This window comes from Cydia fagiglandana, chromosome 13 (genome assembly GCF_963556715.1).
Source record: "Cydia fagiglandana chromosome 13, ilCydFagi1.1, whole genome shotgun sequence".
NCBI classification, from domain to species: domain Eukaryota; kingdom Metazoa; phylum Arthropoda; class Insecta; order Lepidoptera; family Tortricidae; genus Cydia; species Cydia fagiglandana.
Window position 1 is genome coordinate 4,738,586 of NC_085944.1, and position 22,018 is coordinate 4,760,603.

Consider the following 22,018-nt stretch of genomic DNA (forward strand, 5'->3'; position numbering starts at 1 on the left):
CACCCTCAAAAGATGCTTTTGGTTATAAAAACTATCCTACGTCGTGTGTCGAGATTTAAACTATTTCTATACCAAATTTCAACGGAATTGATTCAGCGGTTTAAGCGTGAAGAGGGATTTAAAAAAATATTTATTTTTAAATTTTGGATTTACTTCGGAATGGTGTCAATGTGATATCATAAATGAATTCAGCACCCCCGATTTATACGAAAATGATACCAAACATGGCCTAACAGCTTCACTGACGTAGATATCAAGATAAAATTAAAATCCCTAAATAAACTTTCAAGAGCGGGTATCTCAAAAACTATTAATGATGTCGAAAAACTTGACAGGATAAAACTTGTAACTAATTTTATCAGCTTTCGGTTTGTCTTAGTAGTCATGTCGCTAAGACGCAAAGTTCCCAAGATATCAATGAAAAACCGAAAAATTCGACCTTCTTACCCCCCTCTCCCCCCAGCAGCGGGGCTACAGCCGGGGACTTTTGATATGTTCACCTCCTAACTAGTCCAAACAAAGTTACGGAGTCAAAAATTGTGTTCCTAACATTTCCCTCTACAACGTTTTTTGAGCATTCATTTCTTGACCTATAAACAACCTACTTCTGATTTAAACATTTACTAGAGTCTGTCTGTGCTAACTCTGCACCGAGCATGGATAAAGTGTGGAAGTGCCACTCTAAATCTCATATTTTCATAGAAATTTGACGATTAGGTGTAATGGCAGTTCCACAAAATGTCGTCGCATAGCAAGCTGCAAAGGTACCTTAGACAGAATAGGTACCTTAGAACATTAATTACAAGATTATTATACGTAACAGAGTGGCGGCTGATAGTTTGCGTGTCTATTAGATAGATAATATTACTGGTAAAACAGTAGAATATTAATATCAACCACAATCAATGATAAGTTGAGGACAATCGCTTATACCGACCGTGTTACTAATATGGGTATAGTTTTTGCTGAGCTACCGACAGGTTATTATACCTACATTGCCACAAATAATCTAATGGTGGGTGTTAATTGGGTACAATCCATTGCCAAAAAAAAAGGACCGACCTCAAGGTTGACAAATGTCATCAAGGTTTTTTTATTTTGTAACCTAAATGAAATCTTATTTAGATATTTAAATCAAATCTTAAAACCTCATTGAGTTTGAGATGGTTAGGATCCTCCTGAAAAGTAAATCCCACCAAAAACATAAATGTAAGAAAGGAGAGCCAAGTTCAATACAAAAATTTTTGCTTGCCTGTGGGGCTCGCCGCAAAAAGAAAGGAGATCTAAATGAGTGCCACTGCCAAGTTCTATGCAAAATCCAAATAATATATGTATTTATAGGAACAAAATAACGTTATAAACAAGTATTAAACTCTATTTCTTTGCTTTATTGGATACCTATAACAATTGCTGTTATTTAAAAAAATGTGAGATCTTAAAGTAGGTTAGATTTGACTTGGCCAGTTTTCATTATATCAATCATTTTATATATATTGTAATTCTGATAAAACCTGGCCAAGCCAAATCTAACCTACTTTAAGATCTCACATTTTTTTAAATAACAGCAATTGTTATAGGTATCCAATAAAGCAAAGAAATAGAGTTTAATACTTGTTTATAATGTTATTTTGTTCCTATAAATACATATATTATTTGGATTTTGCATAGAACTTGGCAGTGGCACTCATTTAGATCTCCTTTCTTTTTGCGGCGAGCCCCACAGCCAAGCAAAAATTTTTGTATTGAACTTGGCTCTCCTTTCTTACATTTATGTTTTTGGTGGGATATCAATACTTTTTGTAAAGAAAACTAGGCAGGTATTGAGATTTAATGTTTTTTCTTGTGTTTCCGCTGTATGGTTTTTACTTCTGTTCTTTGTATAATTATGTGGTGCCGCGCGCCGCCGACGACACACCGTTGGCCGGTTGTTTAGAGCGTATTACAAGTTTTTTGTATGGGGACACCACTTATTTTTTGACTAAACTTTATTTTAATATAGCAAATATAATAATACATATATTGGGGTAGTTTCAAATATCTGCTTGTAACGGTTCCAACGCTACAATAAAAAAATATTTTTTTGTATGGGGACCCCCCCTATTTTTAAACTTTTTTTTATTTTTAGATTTTTTCCTACGCTTACACACAATAACCGAGCTGGATTCCAAATTTCATCCTTCTAGGTCATCTGGAAGTAGGTTAGGTTTAGGTACTTATATGTCAGTCCCAATAAAAATGGTTTTTTTGTATGGGGACCCCCCCTATTTTTAAACTTTATTTTATTTTTAGATTTTTTCCTACGGTTACACACAATAACCGAGCTGGATTCCAAATTTCATCCTTCTAGGTCATCTGGAAGTAGGTTAGGTTTAGGTACTTATATGTCAGTCCCAATAAAACGTGGTTTTTTTGTATGGGGACCCCCCCTATTTTTTAACTTTATTTTATTTTTAGATTTTTTCCTACGGTTACACACAATAACCAAGCTGGATTCCAAATTTCATCCTTCTAGGTCATCTGGAAGTAGGTTAGGTTTAGGTACTATAAGTCATAAGTCAGTCTTAAAATTTACGACTTTTTGACCTTCATACCTTTATAACCGTTTGAGCTAGCTTCATGAAATTTGGGCTTCTAGATATCCTTATGGATATAATTAAACACACGTAGTTTTATGTGTTTACATCAAAGATGTTTTGAGTTATAGAAGGGTCAAAAGTGGCACAAAGTGGTTCGTGTAATATTACACTCAGCGCTGGCTAGCCAGTTCCTTTGCTTGAACTTGGCTTGACACGCTGCCGCGTGTCTAGATAATAGGCTTTTACACCTATCTTAGTATCATAGAAAAGTTGATGATAAAATATTGTACGGTCAAGTGTAAAAATATGGGGCATAGGGCATATACAATAATATATATATAACTTACTCAAAAATATGTCCCATACTTTTTAATTCGCTGACATAGAGCTATGGGACATATTTTTGAGTATGATGTCTGCACCCATATTTTTACATTTGACTGTACCAAAAATAAAGTTAGAACGTGTAAGTGAATTTATCTAAATATTGTACCGAAACGAGCGAGTCTCTAGATTATTGCGCCAATACCCTTGAAAATGGTTCTTTACCATGATTTACGTAAAAGCCTAGAAGTCAGTCTACAAAGTGTCCAGAATACCTACACAAAGAACACTAAAGTACTAAACATGGTCGTTGGCTGACCATAAATGCACAACACAAATATTTAGAAATATGGAATTACCTACCTACTTACAATTACTTTTATGGGAGTGGTACATGAGTAAGGTAGTAGTAGGTTAATACGGTTTCTAATTTCGTTGGAGGTCATAGATGACCTAAGTTTAAATGGGTAGGTACTTGATATACTTAAATATGTGCCTATAATATAACGCTAACCGCACCAACGAGTCATCTGAGTTGTAGAGATAAAACATAGCTTACTATAAACTAGTTATATAACTATCATAAGTAATTTTCATAATCGTATCGAGTTAGTGTGGGCGATAGGTCATTCCTCGCTGACTCACCGTCTGACTGTTTTGGTTCACAAATTATAACTTATCATAAATATAATATACCTTGCGTTATGTTGATAGAGCTGTTATTCCATTAACAGTCTCACCGAGAAGTGTTAAGACTAAACGTAGGCGAAATAATTGATTACTATAGACACAATGTTTACAGTACCGATATTTCGCCAAGGCTATAGGTAATTGTATGTATCGTAACTACCGTACTACTGCTACACTATTATTTGTAATGGCCAAGGCACATAGCTGTTAGGTACTCGTTATATTTTATTTTGCATCTACTGCGAACTGCAAAATTGAATGGGCAAATTATGAGTGGAATTCATTAATACAGTGGACATGCACTTTTGCAGCTGGGTGTACAGTCTAGGGCTTGCATTCCGGAATTCCGGAATTTCGAAATTCCGGAATCTCGGTCAAATTTTCCGATATTACAATTCCGGAATTGATACAACTGAATATCGAAAATTCCGGAATTGGATTTAAGTACTTTTTTTTTAGGTTTTAATACGTTTATTATTGAACGTTGTTAAGAAACTACACTATACTTGTGTTTTTTGTTGTTATTAAGTGCCTCTTAGTCATTTAGTGAACTACTAAAGCAGTGGGACAATATGGGCTCATAAAAAAAAGCAATGTGATTTACTTGCTTAGAATAGTCAGAATAGTCTAAATCCTACATAAGCGAATTTTAAGAATTGAAATTTAATAATATTTGGATTCTTTATCTTCGATTCAGAGAGAATACTAGGTTAGGAAAAGTGGGAAGCTATTATATTTAACTATTTTATAAAATTATGCATCGAATGGTACGCTAGCAACTATAGCTTCGCCAAATGCCCCGTATCATAGAAGTGAATAAAAGTAACCATTAAACAGCACCATTAACCATTAATTGTATAAACTGGTAAAATAAAAGGTGAAAAAACGTAGCTACCTACTACAAATTAAATTTCTCTGAAACAATACTAACTTTAATAAACGTAAAATATCAGAATTTCACATTTTTTGTCGTTTTTTACAAAAAAATCGAATAAAAATATGATATACCCTAATTCCGGAACCAGTTCCGGAATTCCGGAATTGGAATCCAATATCGAAAATTAGTTCCGAAATTGGAAACCATCCGATATTGCAAGCCCTAGTACAGTCCACTTTCAGAGACGTTTGACTTGTAGGTGACAGAGGTAAGTATAGTCAGACCGTAAAAAGTCTGCAGCGATTTTGATAGCCCACGCAGTGAAAGTGTCATTTTAAACGTCAAACTTCTATGAAATTATGATGTATAAATAACACTGCGTGGGCTATCAAATCCGCTGCAGACTTTTATTGGTGTGACTATACTTTCCTTATACTAACTAGTTTTTTTAGGGTTCCGTAGCCAAATGGCAAAAAAACGGAACCCTTATAGATTCGTCATGTCTGTCTGTCTGTCTGTCTGTCCGTCCGTATGTCACAGCCACTTTTTTCCGAAAGTATAAGGTCGTTTCTCAAAAAGTTGGCACCGCCACCTGTAAATAGGTTTATGTTAGAACTTTTTTTTCGTTATGTACTATTTTTATATATAAAAAATTAATATTTAGAGAGACTTTTTACACAGAGGCCTAATACTTTGAAAAAGATTTAATAAATATTGATTACAAAAAAAATATTGTAACTACGTTTATCCGTTAACCTGCCGTGTCCCAACGCGAGGTACTGATGTTCCGAGCTATGAAAACCACACAAAATATTAACTTAATTTAACGGCATTACCGTATTTTATTAACATATATCCTTAACTTTTAAAGTATTACTATCGCATAACAATATTATACTTATATTTTAAGTTATTCGGCTTCAAAGTTTGTCCAAGGCAATTCTTAACAGTCACCTGGCGCGTCACGTTCACGACGATTGTATAACCCCCACCGCATCTTTCCCGTCTCACTCCGCACGAGCTGAAGCCGTCACTCATCAGCTATCACCTGGTAGGACGAAGACGTGGTTATTGTGCTTCGCAAATAAAACACAAACGACAAAGTATCGGAAATTGGAGTTTGTAATGGGTAAGTACTCTTTATCCTGGAGTCGATATCTTGCTAATTATGTAACCTATCGCATTACTATCAAGATATGTAACGTAAACAATAGTTTAGTTTTATATGCCTAAGTATGGAGTTCATCAAGCTAATACATTTTGTGTATTCGCGATATAACTGCCATTTTCCCCATCACCTGCATATCGTCCACCTGGCTAAAACTGCCAGGTGGATGAGATTTTGCGGCAGGTTAATGTCACTGATACCACAACTAATACTCGTAACTATATAATTATATAGCGGTTATATCGCTTTTGTGTGTTAATTTAGGAATAAAAACTATCCTGTCTGTTAAAGCTGCATATTATTGAAATTTTTGTACTTTTGTCTTGAGTCTCGTTAACCTGTCCAAAAAAGTCAGGTGAATGATGCAATGGCAGGTGAACGAAGCGTCATTCACCTGCCATATGACAGGTGATCGATAATTATTTAAAATCCACGTTACATATACTCAAGCTAGATTTGTGACGTCCCACGGGAAAAGGTACCTTATGAGGGTTTTTAGTTTTAGACATATATTAAAATGTTTTGTAAAAAGTATAAGTATATGCAGATTAGTCCCGTTCTTGTCAAAACCCAGTTCTGATGATGGGATCTATGAAGAATCGAGGGAACTCCTCAATTCTTAAAGGCATACATATAGTGATTTTTGTGTTTTTATTTACAAATCAAGCATATACTTTCACAAAAGTGACATTGGATGAAGTGGAACTGCTGATGAAGATCAGAACGAAACTCTTCAACGACGTATAGTTCACGTTTGGCGATTTGTCCTCTTCGTTATGTTTGTTAAGCAAGATAAGTTTATAAGCTGCATTTTTGTCAATCTCGAGTTCTGATGATGGGATCCATGAGGAATCGAGGGAACTCCTCAAATCTTAAAGGCATACATATAGTGATTTTTGTGTTTTTATTTACAAATCAAGCATATACATTCACAAAAGTGACATTGGATGAAGTGGAACTGCTGATGAAGATCAGAACGAAACTCTTCAACGACGCATAGTTCACGTTTGGCGATTTGTCCTCTTCGTTATGTTTGTTAAGCAAGATAAGTTTATAAGCTGCATTTTTGTCAATCTCGAGTTCTGATGATGGGATCCATGAGGAATCGAGGGAACTCCTCAAATCTTAAAGGCATGCGTATAGTGACTTTTGGATTTTCATCAGAAAATCAAGCATTTTCATTAAAAACTGTTGCATTTGATGAAGTGGAACTGTTGATGATGATTAGAACAGAACTCTTCAACGATGCATAGTACATTTGGCGATTTAGATTTTGACTTGGATTGGGATTGGGGCTGGGACCCGGACCCAGACTCGGGCCCGGACTCGGACCCGGACTGTGACTCGGACCCGGACCTAGACTCAAACCCGGAGTCGGACCTGGACCTGGATCCCGGCTCTTATCTGAACCTGAACCCGGACCTAACCTGACCTGACCTTGCACCAAACCTGAGTTCCACTAGGTACTGCGAGGGTTCAACATCAGCTCTATCTTGGGTACTGCGCTCCCAAGTGCTCATCAAGACGTGTCGAATGACCAAAACAGCATGTGTCTATGTTGCATCAAACCTGAGTTCCAGTAGGTACTGCGAGGGTTCAGCATCAGCTCTATCTTGGGTACTGCTTTCCCAAGTGCTCATCAAGACGTGTCGAATGACCAAAACAGCGTGTGTCTATGTTGCACCAAACCTGAGTTCCACTAGGTACTGCGAGGGTTCAGCATCAGCTCTATCTTAGTAACCACTTTTCCAAGTGTTCATCAAGACGTGTTGGATGACCAAAACAGCGTGTGTCTATGTTGCACCAAACCTGAGTTCCACTAGGTACTGCGAGGGTTCAGCATCAGCTCTATCTTGGGTACTGCTCTCCCAAGTCCTCATCAAGACGTATCGAATGACCAGAACAGCATGTGTCTATGTTGCACCAAACCTGAGTTCCACTAGGTACTGCGAGGGTTCATCATCAGCTCTATCTTGGGTACTGCTTTCCCAAGTACTCATCAAGACGTGTCGAATGACCAAAACAGCGTGTGTCTATGTTGCACCAAACCTGAGTTCCACTAGGTACTGCGAGGGTTCAGCATCAGCTCTATCTTAGTAACCACTTTTCCAAGTGTTCATCAAGACGTGTTGGATGACCAAAACAGCGTGTGTCTATGTTGCACCAAACCTGAGTTCCACTAGGTGCTGCGAGGGTTCAGCATCAGCTCTATCTTGGGTACTGCTCTCCCAAGTCCTCATCAAGACGTGTCGAATGACCAAAACAGCGTGTCTATGTTGCACCAAACCTGAGTTCCACTAGGTACTGCGAGGGTTCAGCATCAGCTCTATCTTGGGTACTGCTCTCCCAAGTCCTCATCAAGACGTGTCGAATGACCAAAACAGCGTGTGTCTATGTTGCACCAAACCTGAGTTCCACTAGGTACTGCGAGGGTTCAGCATCAGCTCTATCTTGGGTACTGCTCTCCCAAGTCCTCATCAAGACGTGTCGAATGACCAAAACAGCGTGTGTCTATGTTGCACCAAACCTGAGTTCCACTAGGTACTGCGAGGGTTCAGCATCAGCTCTATCTTGGGTACTGCCCTCCCAAGTCCTTATCAAGACGTGTCGACTGACCAAAACAGCGTGTGTCTATGTTGCATCAAACCTGAGTTCCAGTAGGTACTGCGAGGGCTCAGCATCAGCTCTATCTTGGGTACTGCACTTCCAAGTGCTCATCAAGACGTGTTGGATGACCAAAACAGCGTGTGTCTATGTTGCACCAAACCTGAGTTCCACTAGGTACTGCCAGGGTGAATAGACAGCAAGATTGAATGTTTACTTATTCACAGAAACTTGTTGTTAAATTGGGAATCGAATCGAAGGTGAGGTGGGTCAGAATCCAAAATTTTAATCATCGTGGTGGACAATAAGTTCCCTTTTTATCGATGATGACACATTTTTCGATTCTTTTTAGAAGGCATTGAAATGATGTGGTGGACAGGTGGATGACACTCATTACAGGTGAATGATGACAAGAAACCAGGTTAACGGCAACGGACGCAGGTTAATGACGCCTCTCGATAACCTGTCAATATTTTCATTGGAATTTGTACTTATTTCTCGATAACCTGCTTCTACTATCGATAACCTGGAGACAAAATATCTTTCACCTGCCCTTGATATCATTCACCTGAATTTCAAACGCCTATATCTTCTAAACTAATTGAAGGAATTGCTTCCCTTCCACATTTTCTAATAGTTTAAGTTGCCTTTTAACGATCCCAATAAAAAAAAATGCGAAAATGCAAAATTTTTGAAAAACATAAATTTTAACCTGGCGGTGCCAACTTTTTGAGAAACGACCATAAGCACTATACTGTTGAAACTTGGTGAGTAGATGTATTCTGTGAACCGCATTAAGATTTTCATACAAAAAAAGAAAAAAACAATAAATTTTTAGGGTTCCCCATACATAGAACTGAAACCCAAAAATTTTTTTTCATCAAACTCATACGTGTGGGGTATCTATGGATAGGTCTTCAAAAATGATATTGAGGTTTCTAATATCATTTTCTCCTAAACTGAATAGTTTGCGCGAGAGACACTTCCAAAGTGGTAAAATGTGTCCCCCCCCCCCCCCCCTGTAACTTCTAAAATAAGAGAATGATAAACCTAAAAAAAATATATGATGTACATTAATGCAAACTTCCACCGAAAATTGGTTTGAACAAGATATGGTAAGTAGTTTTTTTTTTAATACGTCATAAACCGTAAACCCCAATTTTATTATGTTACTTGCTGTTACGGAACCCTTCATGGGCGAGTCCGACTCGCACTTGACCGCTTTTTCTTGTAAGACGGTAGGGGAAAAAATAGACATTTTAAAACTTCATAAAGGCTTTCATTAATATTACTAAATTTATAAACGGAAGGCCTTTGCAACAGAGGCATTTTAACATCTTGCAAGTAGATACGAGTAGGTACTGTTCTATCAGGAAATATTTCTAACAGATCTGCCTGAGTTATGTGCATATATGTATTATTATATATATGTCTGTTGAATCAATTTGGCACTAGAGCTAAATTGACTCGTGCTATTACCATTTAATATGTGTTACTGTTGTCGACTAGAATCAATTGATCGTTCTATTTGAAACTATATAAATAGCTGGCTTGTTCTGCTCCTTTTTAAAATTAAAATAAAACTCTTGGAAAAGCCCTAAGGAAAGTAAGGACGCGATAGAAACATTCGGCAGAAGTCATTTGAAGCCCAGTTGGAAAGAGTTGTAAGAGAGCCTAAATTTTCCTCACAATTGAATCATTCAACATTACTTACATCCACACAAATCAGCTCTAAAGGATCTAAAGGGACGTGGATCTTATGTCTCCTTCTCAAAAGACTCAAATAAAAAAATAAAAAAGCACAATGAGATAAGAAAATCACCTGTTTTGTTAAAAACATTACCATCACAACGCTTGACAACAGCATGTAGGCAAGTCTTTCTAACTATGTTTACAACCGCACCTATTAACCAAACACTCATTATGAAAGCACGTTACCTACCTACGACTCTGTCGCCATAATGGATCACGTTTAGCGTCGACTTACTCACTTAGTTGCTCATTACTCTAAGAGTAACGTAATACTTGGTGATTTGGGGGTCGAGGTGAAGACACTGCTACACTGATAGCAAAGCCATTGCTAAACATAATATAATAGGTTAGGTACTCGATATCCTTTATTCGGTTAAGGACAGATTCTGGTTATTATGGCAGATTCTGGTTATGGCAGATTCTTCATATAAGAATAAATGACAGATTGGTAAATCATCAAAAAAGTGGATAAAGTTAGAACAATCTAAGGTGGCAGCGATTTTGAGAGCCCAGACTGTGCAAGTGTTATTTTAAACGTCAACCTTCTATTAGATTATGACGTTTAAATAAGTTAGTTCTTTTCGTCGAAAGTTATTTATGTATATTTTAAATTGCACGTCAAGCGTCAAGCCCTTTGAAAGTCAACACTGCCAGTGCGTGCCTCGGACTCATTACCTCCCATAATCGGCACTTCGGAGAAGCCTCACCGAATGTTAGTTACCTACCTACTACCTAACCTATCTACAGTGGTTTTTATAAGGATGTGTTAGCCCTTACAATAAAAAAATTACCCATAGGCTAAAGGCCTTTGGCGTACGAGAAGTTAGGGAAAATACTGCTTACTTACAAACTGTTGTACTCTACTGGTAGACTAATTCATAATTTTATGCTAAAGACTTGAGGACTGGGTTTGGATGTCGAAATGGCATTTAGGTACTACAGTCGCCATCAGATATATCGGAGCGGCCAGTGTTTAAAAATATCTGAACACGCACTCTAATACCCTGACAATAGAGGCCTGTTCAGATATTTGTGAGCACCTTGGCCGCGTCAATATCTCTAATGACGGCTGTACCTATCAGTTTTATTCTTGTTTAATAAAATCGATCTAAAAACACAAAATAAATTAGAAAAGTTTTCTAACTAAAACTTTGTTCGCGATAGGTGCTCACTGCGAACATCGGCACACTCCTCGACTTATACGGAGTTGAGAAAGGCCTCGACCACTTCAAGTCGTCTGCGGAGCTGACCTTCGACGAGTTCAAACACTATCTGCAGCATGAGGTGTTCAGCAGCCTGCCCAAGACCACCACGCTTCAGGTCGTCAGGGAATACGAGACGAAGATTAGTGAGGTGGGTTGGTTTCTTCTTCCTTGTCGTATCCTCATGGCTGTCGGGGTTGGTCCCGTGGTAAAAGTTGCTCAGTATAATCCCAAACCCTCCCTGGCAACGGGAATGCAGTTTTTTTTTTAGCCACTGTAGAAAAAAGTCATCATCATCATCTCAGCCATAAGACGTCCACTGCTGAACATAGGCTTCCCCCTTATTGGGGGTGAATGCCATAATCGCCACGCTTGGCAGGCAGGTTGGCGATCGCAGTCGAGTACACCGAATTTGAGGGACGATGCTGCCCGTCCACCGGTCTTGGGCGTAGTTTAAGGACAAGTACTTATAAAAAAAGTAGAATAGCCTATTGAAGTCGATGGACTTTGTTCCAGGTGTGCTGGCTGGTGTGCCGCAAGCATCACCTGAGCCGCGATAAGCCTGTGTTCGACGATGAGTCGGTCTTCAAGCTGTTCCGCATCTTCTGCCTGCTGGCCGACTTGGTGCAGGACGCTGATGCATCCGACCGTTATGTGGTAAGGACTACTTTTTACAAGCTTTTATTTAGTTTCACCTGTCCCGTTGTCTGTCGGTCTGTAATCAAATCTTGCAAGTTAAATTTGATCCACTTCCCGGTTTCCGATTGTGCTGAAATTTTGCATGCATGCAATGCAATTTCGAATGACAATGCAATATTATGGTACCATCGAGCTGATCTGATGATGAAGACAGGAGGTGGCCATAGGAACTCTGTGATGAAACAGCGCACCCTAATTGTGTTAGGGGTTTTTAGAATTGTCTCGATGAGTATTAGTTGTCTGTCGTATAAAAAGTACAGTCAGCGATAAAAGCTTGTACCAAAAATGAAATTTTTGCCAAAACTCATTATTTATTGACAGCTACTGTCATGCAAATTTGTAAAGTTTTAAACACAAAGTCCATAGAGTATAAAGTAGGTAAAAGGAGTGAAATCTCTTATGGTAGAACAGTTGTAAAAGTATCCAGCAGTCAGCTGTAAATAGTTCTAAATCTCTCCAGAGTAGCACTAGAGTAGCTAAGAACGGAGGCGTTATTAACGGAGTGAAGTGCGCTGTCAATGATTAGAAAATTTTTATCAAGTATTGTAGGTAGGTAATGTAGCGAGACCTATTTAAAGTTTTTTGACGGACACTTTTTGAAACATGGAGATTGTTTTCCTTACCTCTACCTTCCATAACAAAGTCGTCTGATATTTCGACGCGGCGCTGGAAATGCGCTGATCTGCTGTAACAGTCCATAATTATGTAGTAAATAGATATCAATAGGGACTACTATCAATATTACTACCAGGCTCGACGCAATTTGTAATTTAAGAGAGATTTCCATTCACAGATATGTAAGCAAGAGCTATGGCGACGAAGTATGATACCTACTAGGGACCGATGCCGTGCCGAGCCCTTTTAAAGGTCGAATTAGGAAGATGTACTTATTACTAACGGTTAGAACCCGTTAATTTGTATAACAATTTATTTCCGTAAGAGGCGTAAGAGAAAGCTCAATATCTTTTGTTCTCAATGCATATCCCACCCAGTTTGCCCCAGAAATTGTAAAGGTTATCCTCATTAAGTTATTCATAAATTACAATCAATACCAACCTATCATTAAAAGCGCACACAATTTTAATGCTAAAAAGGTCGCCCATGTTTTTATGGACCTCCCGGGACTAGTGACGTCACACATATCAAATGTCCACACGATAATCAGACTTGCTTATGAAAGTCCATGTGGACACCATATGCGGCTTGAGAAATGTCGTTGACATTTACTCCAGTCAACGAGATAATAAATATAATTATCTTTATAAGTGATATCGTAGTTAATTAATGTATTCTTATTGCAGTAATAATTTGGTAGTAATAGTAGGTTATCATACTTTGATCGACGATGAAAAGGGTTGATTTTCAAGCAACTTTGTTTATGTAGATGCGAAAATAAAATAGTTACCTTAGTTTCAGGTACGGGTTAGAGGTTTCCTATTATAGCTTTTACTCGTTGGGTGCAGTAAAAAATAGTTTTTTTTTTATATTACGACGATAGTACTAATCGGAAATGGTCATATCTTTCAACTTAGGTAAACTAAATGAATAAGGGTTAAATAGAAAGATTGGGTTCAAAGACCTACTGCAATAAACTGCCGTATTCGAACTTCAAGATATTCACGAGAGACGACACGTACTAGATCCATTCTAGATAAGTTATAGTTTAGACTTTAGATATCAACTAGTTCTCTTTTGTAGCGCAATTCGGGCAACCAATGTCACTTTTACGTTAGATAGAGTAAGATATCTATTAGATGTGAATTGGATCTCTAAGTCATATCCTGTGGAAATCGTTCAAGAGTATCTCCAGAATCGAGCAAATGTCAAATTTGACAGGTTAGATCTTAACCTCTAGCGGCCCACCATAGAAGGAAAATTGGCAATCGAATTTGAATCAACGGTATTAGAAAATAGAGTTGAATTTGTTTTGTTTTAAAATCGAACGAAACAAAATAAAAGAAACTCTATTCCATTTCATTAAGATTTAAATTTCATTGGAGGTAATTTGTACTAGTATTAGGACATTGAACCTCAAGAGGTTAAACATATCGTTATCGTATCTTGGTGATGTCTAAAAGATATCTATTTCAAATCCGAATCGGGCCCCCAGCTCTGATTATCCCTGCATCGTCTCGCATAGCTTACCCTATTAAAGTGATTCACTCTATCAAACTGATTGCCCCGTTCTTCCGGACCTAGAGGTCGTAAACATTTATGGAGTGCATTAACGTTTAGGGTTATTAGAATTACATCAGTCGGGACTGTTACGAGTAGTAGGTATGGTTTTTTCGATGTAGGTAAGATTCCATACAACCTTTTAGGTTCAGTGTAGATTGTACCAAATTAGCAAATCTACCAATTCGTACCATGATCGTAACTCGTAATAAATATGCAAAACTTTTTGTAAGAATAAGAATAAATAAGAAAGTCTTTATTGTCCACTGTGTAGGTATACATATAGATGATCTTTACAAATAAATGATATCAACAGCTGACCTTTGCGAAAATATAATACAATTCTTAAAACTAGGGGAGACCGAGGTGAGTTGTGACAGAGGAGAGTTGGAACATCGTCGATTTTTTGGAATCTATTAACTAGAAACTAGGTCGCAACAGTGTGCGTTTGTTAGCTCGTAACTTGAACTAACAAATGCGCGCTATTGCGACCTATTTTCTAGTTAATAGATTACAAAGAGGTCGCAACAGTGTGCGTTTGTTAGCTCGTAACTTGAACTAACAAACGCTCGCTATTGCGACCTAGTTTCTAGTCCTCTGTCACAACTCACCTCGGTCTCCCCTACTTATAAACTAAATATAAACTAATTTTTTTATTTTTCTTTACCACAATGCATCGTCAAAAAATTCTTCAAGAAATTGTAGATAGTCAGGTTGTTGATTGTGTTTTGTTTGTAAAGTTCCGGTTGTCCCGACCTTAGTACGTTATGTATTTATTATTTCTGTAAAGGTATTTAGCTCTACCACGGAAGAAAGAATGAGCGCGCCGCGCTCTAGCTCAACTGACAATTCTTAAGGTACCTCATCCTATGGCTTTACCTTTGGTATAACCTTAGGGATAATTGGCATACTTATACGGTAATGTTGATCAAGCACTACCTCCCCATGTCTTCTATATGGATATATGGTGGTCGCACGTGGCACATGACAGGGTGATAATATCAGTATATGTCTCTTTCAATCGTGCAGTACGAGAAATTGACGTCTGCATTGTCGAGGCATTGTCAGGTGAACTTCTGGTCAACTGTCATGCTTTTATATTCTTCAGGTAGTCCTTCAACCATCAGAAGCCGGTATCGTGGCCGAGCAGCTGGTCCACTGCCTCGGCCTCCGATGGGACGCTGCCGACTGGGAAGCCCTGGGGGTCTCCATCGGGCACTTCAAGTGGTCCGCGTTCCTGGCAGTCCTGGAGGCCAAGTACTGCTGCGAGCAGCTGCATGCAGCCGCTCTGGTCGAAGCCGTGGATGAGATATATGATGTGTTTATTGAAGATATTATCAAGAAGGTATGAGTATCAAGACTCTTGTAAATAGGCATATTCTGAAGCAACCCTTTAGTCTGCAGCGGCAACATACTTGCCATCATAATTAAAACAAAAACACATCTCTACTACAAGAATTACGGTTTGAAATCTAATGACTACAAAGCAATGTCAAATGGTTAAAGGGCGTCACATACCTTGACGTTGCCATTAGACATAGCATTTTTTTAATTATTGTATGATAGAATTTAAGAAGCTTTAATTTTGCCCTAGACCACGGTCTCAGAGTGCGTAAACTCAGCGTAAAAGGCCAAAATCTCCAGGATAACACTCATTTTCCAAGATGGCGGCGGTTCCTCGATGTCCCCAAACATTAAATGGTGTGGAAAGGACTTGATTGTGCTAGTACAGTCGCCATCAGATATATCGGAGCGGCCAAGGTGTTCACAACACCTGAACACGCACTCTAACGCCCTGACAATAGAGTTGTGTTCAGATATTTGTGAGCGCCGTAGCCTCTCCCGATATATCTGATGCCGATTGTACCTGGGATTACGGATTACTATGTTCAGCCATCTAGAATTTACTCATTCCATCCACCATAGTATCTTATTAAACCACTTATTGATTCTTCTGTATTATTTTTCAGGGCTACCTCTTCAAGCGCGGATACCTGCTGCCAACCATGCGCGAATACTGGTGCGTGTTACAGCCCTGCGCACTCACCTACTACAAGAGCTCGGCGCAGAAGGAACAATGTGGTAAGTATTCGCTAAGTTAGCAGGTAGGAATGTCAGCTGGTTGATTTCATCTGTTGCCACCATAATGAAGGGTGAGGTCACAAGGCCGTCTTAAACTATGCTGGGGCCCTTGGGCACATAAGAATTTGGGGCACTTTTGCAAAGTAAAGAAAACGAATTAAACTATCATTTTTTTACTATGATCTTCTATTTATTTGGGTAATCAAATCTGTCCTTCGGGGCCCCCTGAGGATGGGGGCCCTTGGCACGGGCCCCGTGTGCCCTTATGGGAAAAACGGTACTGGGTAAAGTATATGTATAATGAAGCCTATTGCTCTATTGGTGAGTTTAGGAATGATGCCTATACTATACCCAATAACAAAAAAAATGCAAGTAGGTAATTGTAATAAAGAATACTTCTCATCTGTCCCGTTTGGAAGTTCCCTTTTCATATGTTATCCTGGTACGCTTAGATAGATAATCGCCTTTACCACTCTTCAGATATTAACTTTCATATGTTGACCCACAGGTCGCATCGCTATCGACGAGTATTGTTCAGTAGAGGCGGCGGCGGGCGAGGGCAAGATTCAACGCTTCCAGCTGGTCACGCCCGAACGCACGTTCGAGTTTGGCACTCAGGACCATAAGTGAGTTACTCCTAAAACCACTACTTAGTTGTCCTATACAAGTTTATTTTATATATTTGGAGATCGAACAGCTGTGACATTAATATGTCGGAGATTGGCTGATTTATGCCATCTATCGCATAAAAGAGGCGTTTTATCATGCAAACCTTGATAAAAAGAGCAAACTAAGGGTGTTACGTACACCTGAGTGGCGTTCGACGCAGTTCCGCCAAGACGTCATAGAGTGCGCTGTTAAAACAATTGAAGTCGAGAACAATTGAAGTTATGCTGTCAATGAATCTTCAGAAGGAGCACGACGAGAACGGATAGGAGAAGACGACGTCTGTGTCGGTTACTGGGTCTAATCCACTGGTTTGCTTAAGATAAGAAACGTATCGCGTGCTGTGATTTCTAATGAGTCTTGTACAGTAAAGATTGTGAGTTATCATTGAAGGCCCTCGTCATCCACGATTGAAGGTTCTGTGCTGCCTATAGTATGATACGCCCACAATTCCCGACATTAAACGATAAAAAATAACGCATTTAACCGATTTTTAAGAACGAAGTGATCTCATAAGAGTTCCGCAAACAGTTTTGTGCGGAGCTCTAAAAAATATGAAAACATATATCAACAATAGTGATTCCGATTGATTTCCTCAGTCAAAAGCCCTATACGGCTGACAATCAACCTTCGATGGTCGGTCGGGGTGCAATGAAATTTAACTGCCGACTATTTTACTACACGGTCGGAAACTATTAAGGCCGCAGTGGTTGGAAGCTTCGTTTTCGACAGGGGCTTTAGATACAAGTAGGTGGTATTGTAAATAGCTACAGAAAATATTGGGTGCAGTCAGCACTTATGTCTCAGGCGTCGCCATTTGGCAAGACTTAAAATAAACTGATAGTGTCCTAGAAACGAGACTATCCCATGACTACCTAGCCTCAAAAATGGAGGTCAATAAGACCGCTTTTCATCTTCAAAAATTGTAAGCGCTCCAAGTTTAATACAGATACATATACTTATGAATATTGTTATCAATCGCTTTCAGGAGTCGTCTCCAATGGGTGTCAGCACTAAAGCAGGCGGCGGCGGTGTCGGGCGGGGCGGAGGGCTACCAGCGGCGCGCGCGCGCGGGCCGGCGCGGCGCGGGCGCGCGGCGCGAGCGCGAGGCGAGGGAGGCGCGCGCGCGGCTGCAGCATGAAGTGCGCGCGAGGCTCGCGGCGGAGGCGCAGGCGCAGGTAATAAAGAACTCTACTGTATTACTGGGGATAGGATGAGGGGTATCCGACACGTGCGCGCGCTAGGTGGCGCGAAGCAGGCGTGACTTGTGCGAGGCTGCAGCGACAACGGGTGCAGGTAATATAGAACTGTTCGTAGTAGCCCCTGATCTATATTACCTACACCGCTGCCTACACCTCTTGCGAGAGACGACAATATCGATATCGGGTGAGAGGATATGATTCCTGCTGCTACCGCGTATGCCAAAAACCTGCCACATACTACATATTTGGTTTCATATACCGGTGCTGTACTCATTAAGTAGTGAACACGGAGTTCACGAAAGCATTCACTTTAAGATCATTTAGCTATTCCTTAGAACTATATGTAGAGATGTCACAATAAGTAACATTAATTAAATACTTGTTTATAGATATTTCTTGAAATTTTATCAATGTTTACACTTAAATGGAATATAATAAAACTAATAGACCTTGCAATAAAGATTATGGTATATACTGTCAACATTTTTCTGCAGGAGTTAGCAGAATTAGCACAACAAGACAACAAGAAGCTGGAAGAGTTAAAAACGACGCAAACAGAACTAGAACGTCTTCTACAAGAAGAGACCCAGGCGAAAAGAGATGAAGAAATCGTACGAGCTCTTCAAGCTAGGTAAGCAGTAATAACAAACGTTCAAAAATATATCGTAGATACAGGGTAGTAAAAAAATGTTCACTCTGGCCGGATCCATGATGTCATAAAGTTTTCAGGTCAATTTTTTCTGATGTTCTCAATCTATACAATCTATGTATTGTAACTGAAATTATAATTCTACTTTTCAGAGTCTTAGCAGAAGAGTGGGAGAGGAGGGAAGAGCTAGAAAGACTCCAAGAAGAGCAGAATAGAATGCTGGAAGAAGAGCGCCTAAAACGCAAGCAATTTGAAATACTGCAGGCAGAAAAGGAAGCGCAATACAGAGGTTAGATATAATGTGCGGCATGAAGCAGTCTATAATAAATAATGCTTACATATTTTAGCTTGAGACTACAGTCACACGTCATAGTGACATTTTATTTGTAACCTTTAATAGCATCCAGGCCATCTTATTCTCCATTCCGTCCTGTCAGTACTTTCGGTCGGTTTCCTCACTACGAGTATGTTTTCCTTCACCGAAAGAAAAGCAACTGGTAAATATCAAATGAAATGTTTCATAAAATAATGATACATAATGGTAGGTAGGTACGTAAGTCCCAAAGGGTTACTATCAAATGTACCGTATCGCTAAAGGACAATATATAGCGGAAGCAGTTATAAAGTTGACCCAAAAAAATTTTATTAAGCTATGAGCTTCATCACATATGTTCCTTGAGTAATTCTAAGCATTTCAAGCCTGGGAGGCAATAAGAAATGTGTGTCTACTCGGATTTGTAATAGATTCAAACTTTCAACCCCTTGTTAGGGGATGAATTTTACAAAACGCTGAAATTACTTTTCCTGTCTTTTAATAATATCCCCAAATACAAAGATTCAAGTCCCGCGTTCGAAAAATTTTTTGATATCCATACAAACTTTCAACCCCTTTTTCACCACCTTAGGGGATGAATTTTCAAAAACGCTGAAATTAGTTTTCTTGTATTTTAATAATATATCGTTTTACGAAGTTTCAAATTCCTAGCTTAAAATAAAACTTGAACCCCATACAAACTTTCATCCCCTTTTTAACCCCCTTAGGGGTTGAATTTCTCAAAATGGCTTCTTATCTCTTGTACACTTTATAAATGTAATCTAGTGTGCAAATTTCAACTTTCTATCTTTTGTAGTTTCGGCTCCGCGTAGCAAAAATCTCCAACCAAATTTTTCACCTTTTTACATTTTTCTTGTAAAATTACTATGAAACTGAAAAAATAAAATATCAGCAATGAATTCTACGTCTTTGGTTTATACGAAAATGATACCAAACTTGCCCTAGTACCCACCAGGATCAGAATAGATTTTTTTTAAAGATGACGGGTGGCGGCCGTCTTTGTACCCCACCCTCCCCCCCACCCCAGGCTACAAATGCTTAGAATTACTCAAATATCAGATGTGATGAAGCTCATAGCTTAATAAAAAAATTTTGGGTCATGTATGGCAGCGTTACATAACTGATTCCAGATAGCTGAAATGTCTGGATTGTGTTATGTCTTTGTGACAACATAGACATGAATGCTCAATGCCTCTTTAGCAAAACGTCTGGATCTTAGAATGTTACAATTTAAAATGACCTAGCAGCAAAAATCCTTTGTCTTCGAATGTCTTTTGTACTTAATAGACATAAACGCTAAATAGTCTGTATTGTGTAATGTCATTTTCACTAAATGGAATAATCGCCAAACGACTCGTTAGCAAAACGTCTTGATTTTGATATGACACTTGATAATTAAAACCTTCCCGCACATACTATGTATTGTAAACACATTGACACATTATACATTTACAAATGTTTTGCTACTAACTCGTTCTGTGTTCACGTCAATTAAATAATTTTACTTTCGGCTTATTAGGTATTTTAATCATACGGACTATTTATATTTCCAGACGTTTAGCTACTTAGTCATTCTAATTCTTAGCCATCCAGATAAATGACTCTTTGCTGAATGAGTATTCTACTTTCATGTCGTCCAGCTGAATTGACTCTATGCTGACTGTGTATTTTACTTTTATATGTCATCTAGCTGAAATGGTCGTTTAGCGATAAGGTAATTTTGATAGTAACCCGTTCCAAAAAACTCATTGGTACGAGCCGGGGTTTAATTCTACGACCAAGAATCCAAGAATGAACAAGAATGACTAAGGAGCCTAATTATTCATATTTTTACAGAAGCAGAAAAACGTCTCAAAGAGCTGGAGGAAGAGAAACGAAGACTCGACCAAGAGCTTAAAGCGGCCCAACAGAAGATATCCAAGACTGACCACACTGCAAAGGCTCTGCATGTACAACTCAGAGTAAGAACTTATTGCATCGAAGTTTTTACACTGTTTACTAACGATACAGTCAGCAGCAGAAGTTGCTAAGCGGGCGAGGTGTTCAAAATGATCTTAAAGCGACTTTATTGTTAAGAGAACTAACATTTATTTGCCAAAACTTGATTAAATCTTATTGTAAACATTTATGTGTCCCTCTGTTTCAAAGTAGGTACAATATTTCGTGGAAAGTTTCTGATGATACTGACAATGGTTTTGGTTACAGGGCTTGAAACCAGCAGTATTAAGAAGTTGTGATAGATCACGTCGAGCCGTTTCCTTCATGCCAACTACCAAGAGTTCATCCGACACTCTCATCGACGTCAGGGCTATACACTGCAAGGTCTTCGACGATGACGAAGATTTATGATCTGATTAAACAGTGCTTATTAGAGTATTATTATCATATTTGAATTACGAAATATAATTATTATTATGCATTTTAATTCGCGACACCCAAGTTTAGTTTCTCCTATTTGAGAAAGTATTTTGTATTTGTAATATGAAAAATATAGGCAACTTTGTAACCTGAGCTTTATAATATCGTAGCAAATCTTTGAATTTTATAATAAGTAGAGTCAGCCAATTATTTGGTTAAATAAGTTCAAAATATAATGTTTTTATTTATTTTGCATTTATTATTTTATTAACCATAACATCCATGAGTTACTATCTAAATTATAGCCTGACAACAGTTTATTTAACCCTGAGATAGTGTCGCTGCAAACATCTTACGTATGGCAATAATGTGCGTACGTCATGTATAGTCGGGGTAGTGGGCATTGGCTTCATGTTGATACTCGTATAATGTCACAACATTGCTTACAGAGAATTCGGTTCTTTCAATAGGGGATATTACTGCAATGTTCTGCCGCCAGAGTGCAGGTAGTGCTGCACTCTGGCTCTCAGTAAATTCATAGACTAACTGTTATTGACAAGTTTTCACAGACAATAAAATATGACATTGATGCATCAAGGCGGTTTGTTAACAAGAGCCTACCGGTAAACGCGAAAATCGAAATTTACCTACCTATTCGTC

At 38.6% G+C, this 22,018-nt stretch overlaps 1 protein-coding gene across 1 annotated transcript in view; it reads left to right on the forward strand.

The window, feature by feature from the left end:
• The window catches only part of LOC134670090 (differentially expressed in FDCP 6 homolog), a 36,765-nt gene extending 15,159 nt beyond the window's left edge, over nucleotides 1-21,606 (forward strand). The window contains exons 2-11 of the mRNA XM_063527771.1: nucleotides 11,156-11,344; nucleotides 11,710-11,850; nucleotides 15,176-15,412; nucleotides 16,038-16,149; nucleotides 16,658-16,775; nucleotides 17,804-17,993; nucleotides 18,512-18,648; nucleotides 18,819-18,955; nucleotides 20,837-20,961; nucleotides 21,206-21,606. Coding sequence (XP_063383841.1) covers nucleotides 11,156-11,344; nucleotides 11,710-11,850; nucleotides 15,176-15,412; nucleotides 16,038-16,149; nucleotides 16,658-16,775; nucleotides 17,804-17,993; nucleotides 18,512-18,648; nucleotides 18,819-18,955; nucleotides 20,837-20,961; nucleotides 21,206-21,349 — 1,530 coding nt within the window. The 3' untranslated portion in view covers nucleotides 21,350-21,606. The remainder of the gene's footprint in view (nucleotides 1-11,155; nucleotides 11,345-11,709; nucleotides 11,851-15,175; nucleotides 15,413-16,037; nucleotides 16,150-16,657; nucleotides 16,776-17,803; nucleotides 17,994-18,511; nucleotides 18,649-18,818; nucleotides 18,956-20,836; nucleotides 20,962-21,205) is intronic.
• Nucleotides 21,607-22,018: the final 412 nt, after the last annotated feature.